Source organism: Triticum dicoccoides, chromosome 2A (genome assembly GCF_002162155.2).
Source record: "Triticum dicoccoides isolate Atlit2015 ecotype Zavitan chromosome 2A, WEW_v2.0, whole genome shotgun sequence".
NCBI lineage: Eukaryota > Viridiplantae > Streptophyta > Magnoliopsida > Poales > Poaceae > Triticum > Triticum dicoccoides.
In genome coordinates this window covers 718,303,161-718,310,240 of record NC_041382.1, presented here as the reverse complement: position 1 = coordinate 718,310,240, position 7,080 = coordinate 718,303,161, and the positions used below count along the sequence as shown (strand labels likewise).

Here is a 7,080-nt window from a genome sequence, read left to right as displayed (position 1 = left end):
CGTCGTCCCGATCTCGCGGTTGGCTGGAACAGAGCGGAGTCTCTCCACGAAGACGAACGCCGCCGTCGGTAAACCGACGGAGATCCGACATCTCCTCAGCGGTCCCTCCACGCGCTGCCGGTCGGCATAAGGCTACTCCGCAGTGGATCTGATCGGGGCGTTGGATCCGCAGTCGCCGCCGCCACCATCTCCGCGCAGATCAGGTACCCCGTCGGATAGGGCGCTGACACCGCCACCGTCCATCTCAGGGCCGCCGCTCCGCCGGTTTAAGGCACTTCGGCCACCGCCGCACGGCAAGGGATCGCCGCCCCGGCCGCCGCCTTCGGATCTCATGAGAAGGCCGCCCCTGCCGCCTCAGATGAGATCTCGCCGCATCCACCCGCCCAGGTGCCTTCGGCGCCGGGCCCACCGCCACCGCGGCCCTCGCCGGCGGCAGAGGGATGCGCGAGAGGAGGCCTGCGGCGCTAGGGTTCGGGGGCCCCTTGCGTCGCCTAGGGGGAGGCGACGCGAGGGTGAGGAATAATGAAAGCAATCATACTAATCTAAATCTCCGAGGAGTGTCAGGAAGTTGGAGAAGGTTTACGGCCGGCACACCTATCTGGAACCATATGCCCGACCGAATCGTAGTGGTATTTGAAAAGGAAACTATTACGTGTATCAGAAAAGGAATCGCAATGATTGCTGGAATCATTACGATACGAAACAACGATCCTCCTTGTATAAATTCCGTGGCTAGCTGAATAGAGATCATTGGAACAACTGTTGGCGACGTTCTCGTTGTCATGGCTGAGAACCCGGCTGCTGCTGCTGCAGTTAATCACGGCAAAGGCCTCCGGCTACCGGAGACGTCGTCGATATGCGTCACGGAGAGCGCCGCACACAACTTCGAGGTGACCAATTATGCGCTGCTCGAGGGCCTGGGCGTCGGGAAGTACATCACCTCAAGCACATTCAGGGTCGGCGGCTACGATTGGAATATCATGTTCTACCCGGACGGAAGCACGAAGGACTTTACCGGCAACGCGTCAGCCTTTTTGTATTATCTCAGTAAGGGGAAGGACGGGGTGAGGACAAAATTCACCTTAACCCTGCTGGACGGTCAAGGCAATGCACAGGAAATCAACAAGGATTACGTAGCAGCGCACATCTTTTCTCTGGAAGCTCCGAACATGGACTATACGGTGCGTTCTCACCGTGATCAAGGAACCGCCCACGGAGTGCCGAAGAAATCTCATCGTAGTTCCACCGTCGAAGCTGCCCGGCAACATCAAGCGCACCCTCAAGGACGGGAAGGGCGCAGACGTCACGCTGCTCGTGGGCGGCAGGGAGTTCAGTGCGCACAGGTTCATGCTAGCCGCACGGTCGCCGGTTTTCGACGCACAGCTCTTTGGCCCGATGATGGACGAGGACACGCGGTGCATAGAGGTTGTCGACATGGACCCGGCCATCTTTGAGATGCTTCTTCACTACATCTACATGGATTCGCTGCCCCCGCGTGACGAGAAAGGTTACGATGCTGCTTCCATGCAGCACTTGCTAGTCGCGGCAGATCGGTACGGGCTGGACAGGCTCAAGGTGATGTGTGAAGAGGAACTGTCCAAAAGCATCAACGTCCAGACCGTCACGAGTACATGGGCGGTTGCAGATCAGCACTTCTGCGAAGGGCTCAAGAATGCTTGTGAGGAGTTTCTTTCTGTCCCGGGAATAGGGACCATTGTCTCTTTAAGAAACGGGTTCAAACGCCTCATGGCAAAGCTGGAACTGGGGGACGAGGAGGCATCTGCCGCGGGGACGAAGTAATCTAGTAAGACCAAAAAATAATATAGTGAGAAATTGCATACGATTTTTGGAGGATTAGGATCTTCAAGATTTTTTCCTAGGACGGTCATTTGATTCATAAGATTGAAATCCTTAGGAACTTTTCCATCGGATTCATTTTTACAACATTTTGGAGGAAAATTTACATCGACTCAAACCGCTTTGTTGCATTTCATTGTTTTTCCTATATGCTATGAAACACTCTTTCATATCCTGCAGAGGGCAAGAGAACATGACACCCTATTCCTCTGTTTTTTCTATCCTTGTATTTTGATAATCCCGCGAATCAAAGAGGCCCTTACACGGTACTAACTGAGCAAGATGATGGCAATGCCCAAAAGGTTGGAATCGACTTTTTTCTTGAGCGAAACACACCCGGACTTTATTAATCGACAGAAAAGTTTACGCAGTCCAGGCTCCAGAAGCCACACATAGCGTCCATGATTTAAATCTAATGAGTTCCTTGCTAAATTATGAGCACGTACATTTGTATCCATAAATTCGTGTTTGAACATAACTTCAGGCCCCGGCAAAAAAAAAGAACATAACTTCAGGCACACATCTCATAATATCACATATCTCCTTAATAACCATCACATTCCCTATGAGGCTTCCGTCCTGGATACTACATATACCACTCCTAAGCAATCCGGAGTAATCCTATAGTTAGATTCCCATCTGAAATTGCGCTCTCTGAGAGTTCACCAACTTTGGGCCGTCAGATCTCAAGCTTGATGTGATTCTAGCCATCTGTCTGGGCCTCCAATGACTCCTGACCGTCAAATAAATATCAGGTCTGAAGAAATGAATAGTAAAAAAAATCCCGTAGTTAGATTCCCATCTGAAATTGGGCTCTCTCAGAGCTCAGCAACTTTGGACCGTCAGATCTCGAGCTTGATGCGATTCTAGCCATCTGACTGGGGCTCCAGTGATTCCTGACCGTCAGATAAATATCAGGTCTGAAGAAATGAATAGTAAAAAACAAATACACTTAGGGATTTTGGCCTTATCTGGCTGAACTGTGGGGCCTGGCATTCGTGGGCTGTGCATGTCAGCGACCTTGGCTGTGGGGGTGAGGGAGTCCTGGATTAGGGGGTCCTCGGACAGCCGGACTATATCCTTTAGCCGGACTGTTTGACTATGAAGATACAAGATTGAAGACTCTGTCCCGTGTCCGGATGGGATTCTCCTTGGCGTGGAAGACAAGCTTGGCAATACGGATATGTAGATCTCCTCCCTTGTAACCGACTCTGTGTAATCCTAGCCCCCTCCGGTGTCTATATAAACCGGAGGGTTTAGTCCGTAGGACAACAACAATGATACCATAGGCTAGCTTCTAGGGCTTAGCCTCTTCGACCTCATGGTAGATCAACTCTTGTAATACTCATATCATCAAGATCAATCAAGCAGGAAGTAGGGTATTACCTCCATCGAGAGGGCCCGAACCTAGGTAAACATCGTGTCCCCCGCCTCCGGTTACCATCCGCCTTAGACGCACAGTTCGGGACCACCTAACCGAGATCCGCCGGTTTTGACACCGACATTCGTGCTTTCATTGAGAGTTCCACTGTGCCGTCACTGTAAGGCTAGATGGCTCCTTCGATCATCGGCAACGATGCGATCCAGGGTGAGGTTTTCCTCCCCGAACAGATCTTCGTATTCGGCGGCTTCGTACTACGGGCCAACTCGCTTGGCCATTTGGAGCAGATCAAGAGCTACGCCCCTGGCCATCAGGCTAGGTTTGGAAACTTGAACTATACTGCCGACATCCGCGGAGACTTGATCTTCGACGGATTCGAGCCCATGTCAGGTGCGCCACACGATCACGACGAGCATGACTTAGCTCTGTCGTTGGACAGTGTTCGAGAGATCACAGCTGCGACTACTCCGGCCCTCAATCGGGAACAAATTGCGCCATCTGAGGACGGGTGGATGGACCCCGCCATGGAGGCTGCGCACTCAATGGCGATAGACCCAAATACAGACTTCACCTCCTACGAGACCCGTGTTGCCGAACCATTGGATTTGTCCCCGGCCATGGGCTCCGAGCCGCCTGCGTCCGTGCCTATCAAATCCGATTGGGCACCGATCATGGAGTTTACCTCCGCGGATATCTTTCAGCACTCGCCCTTTGGCGACGTGCTAAACTCGTTGAGGTCTCTCTCCCTATTAGGAGACCCTTGGCTGAACTATGTCCGGCTAGAATGGAATGCGGACGACAAAGAAATTCGCTCCCCATCCACCACCCACTTAGAAGCCACTGTCGACGATTTAACCGACATGCTCGACTTTGGTTACGAAGACATCGACGATATGGACGACGATGCTGGAGACGAACAAGAACCGCCACCCATAGGGCGCTGGACTGCCACCTCATCATATGACATATACATGGTGGACACCCCCAAAGAAGGTGATGGCGATAAGACAGTGGAGGATAACCCCTCCAAGAAGCAACCCAAGCACCGACGTCTGCGGCGGCGCTCTAAGTCCCGCCATAGCAAAAGCAGCGATGCCGGCACAAAAGACAATAACGCTCTGGATAGTGCCGAAGACGACGACAATCCTCTCCAGCCAGACCCAGAGTGGGAGGATGAACAAGCTAGCCCTACGGAACAGGCAGTAGACAGAGAATCGGAGGAGGACAATTACATGCCTCTCTCCAAAGACGAGGTGAGCCTCGGCGATGAAGAATTTATCGTGCCTGAGGATCCCGTCGAGCAGGAGCGCTTCAAGGGCCGGCTTATAGCCACAGCAAACAACCTGAGGAAAAAGCAACAACAACTTTGAGCTGATCAAGATCTACTAGCGGACAGATGGACTGAAGTCCTGGCGGCCGAGGAATACGAACTCGAACGCCCAACCAAGAGTTACCCAAAGCGCAGGTTGCTACCCCAACTCGAGGAGGAAGCATTAAAACCTACATCACCAGCGTATGATGCGGCTGATCGGCCACCTCGTGTCCGAGACAGAGGGACATATCAGCCCGAAGTCCAGCCCGCACCCGTCGCCAGACAAACAAAAACACCAAGGACGGGGAAACACGCAGGACCTGCGAGACGTATTGGAAAACAAAGCAGGACATACAAGATCGATCTATGGATCATGGGGTCACACACCAACGCGTGACGATGATCGTCACGCCGGTACACTAAAAGCAAATCCGGCCGGGCCGAATACAGTAGACAAGACTCGTATGAACTGCGTCCTGGCATAGCCCGGCACAGAGGCGCCGCACACCCCCTATGCTTCACCGATGAAGTAATGGATCATGAATTCCCAGAAGGGTTTAAACCCATGAACATTGAATCATATGATGGTACTACAGATCCCGCGGTATGGATAGAAGACTTCTTCCTCCACATTCACATGGCCCGCGGGGATGATCTACATGCCATCAAGTACCTCCCGCTAAAACTCAAAGGGCCAGCTCGGCATTGGCTGAATAGCTTGCCGGCAAACTCCATCAGAATTTGGGAGAGCCCAGTAGATGCATTCCTGGACAATTTCAAGAGCACTTATCTGCGACCGCCGGATGCTGACGATTTAAGTCATATAACTCAGCAGCCAGGGGAATTGGCCAGAAAATTCTAGACCCGGTTCCTAACTAAGAAGAACCAAATTGTCGATTGTCCGGATGCAGAGGCCTTAGCAGCATTTAAGCATAACATCTGTGACAAGTGGCTCTCCTGGCACCTCGGTCAAGAGAAGCCAAAATCCATGGCAGCCCTCACGACACTTATGACCCGCTTTTGTGCGGGCGAAGATAGCTGGTTGGCTCGTAGTAACAACACAGCAAGCAAACCTGGCACATCAGAGGCCAGGGATAGCGACAGCAAACCACGACGCAACAAACACAAGCGTCGCAAATATGGTGAAAACACCGGAGATACGGCAGTTAATGCCGGGTTTAGTGGCTCAAAGTCCGGTCAGTGAAAAAGGGCCCACACAAATAACAATTCGGCTCCATCCAGTCTGGACCGCATACTCGATCGTCGATGCCAAATTCATGGCACCCCAGGGACGCCAGCCACCCATAGCAACAAAGAATGCTGGGTCTTCAAACAAGCCGGCAGGGCAGGCGCCAAAAAAAGTGAAGGAGGGTCTCAAAGCGATGATGGTGACGAAGAGCCTAGATCACCGAACACGGGAGGGCAAAAGAAATTTCCCCCACAAATCCAAACGGTGAATGTGGTAAACACCACCCAAATTCCCAACCCGGACCGGATACGCACCCCTAGGGATGCCATCTTAATGGAACTAGTCGTCCCACAATATAAACTAGGGCCGGTGACCTTCAACCGCACGGATCGTCTGGTTAACGCCGACCAGGGCAACCCAGCCGCACTAGTCCTCAACCCAATAATTGACGGGTTCCACCTCACACGAGTCCTTATGGACGGAGGTAGCAGTTTAAACCTGCTTTACCAGGACACAGTGCGCAAGATGGGCATCGATCATTCGGTGATCAAACCCACTAAAGCCACTTTCAGAGGCATTATACCAGGTGTGGAAGCCAGCCGCACAGGCTCCATCACCCTTGAGGTAGTCTTCGGATCACCTGACAGTTACCATACTGAAGAGTTAATCTTTGAAATCGTCCCCCTCCGCAGTGATTATCAGGCACTGCTCGGACGACCCGCGTTCGCTCGATTCAACGCGGTGCCACATTATGCCTACCGTAAGCTCAAAATGCCCGGCCCACGCGGCTCATCATGGTTAATGGCAAGGACGAACTTTACTTCGGTATCAATGAGTACACCACTGCCTTAACAGCAGAAGCAACGAGCAGCACTTTGCAGCCGAACCCTGAGTCGACGGGCAGGCTCCCGAACACTGTCAAAGGACTCTAAACTACTTCCCGGAAGGATAGCCCGGCTCGTCCGGAGCTCACTTAAACACTTCGGCGAAGGCCAGGACAGGCCACACTCAGCGGCTCAACCACTCTTCGGCATGCAAACATTTCTTACATTTCCTTCGCAGGTTCACCTTTGTGCCGACCAGGACGGGTGATACGGAGGCAGCCTGAACGCGCAAAGGAATCCTTCGATATTCCCCGCGATGACCATCCGACTATACTCCGGATCCGCACGCAGCTTCTTCTTCCCTGGTCTCAGCAGGTTCCACAGTCGTATTTCTTTTCCATTATTACCTGTCTTATATGCATCGACGTACTATTCAAATAAAATATGTGGATTTTTATGACGCTTTTCTGCTGTCTTTCTTATTAAAATTCTTTTGTCAAGTGGCATCTGTACACCG

The 7,080-nt window shown here is 52.2% G+C and overlaps 1 protein-coding gene across 1 annotated transcript; it reads left to right on the top strand.

Moving 5' to 3' along the window:
- Positions 1–782: 782 nt before the first annotated feature.
- LOC119358193 (BTB/POZ and MATH domain-containing protein 1-like) lies at positions 783–1,800 on the top strand. Its single transcript, XM_037624856.1, has 2 exons — positions 783–1,133; positions 1,255–1,800. The coding sequence occupies exons 1-2, from the start codon at positions 783–785 to the stop codon at positions 1,798–1,800; spliced, it is 897 nt and encodes a 298-aa protein (XP_037480753.1).
- The last annotated feature ends 5,280 nt before the right edge of the window (positions 1,801–7,080 follow it).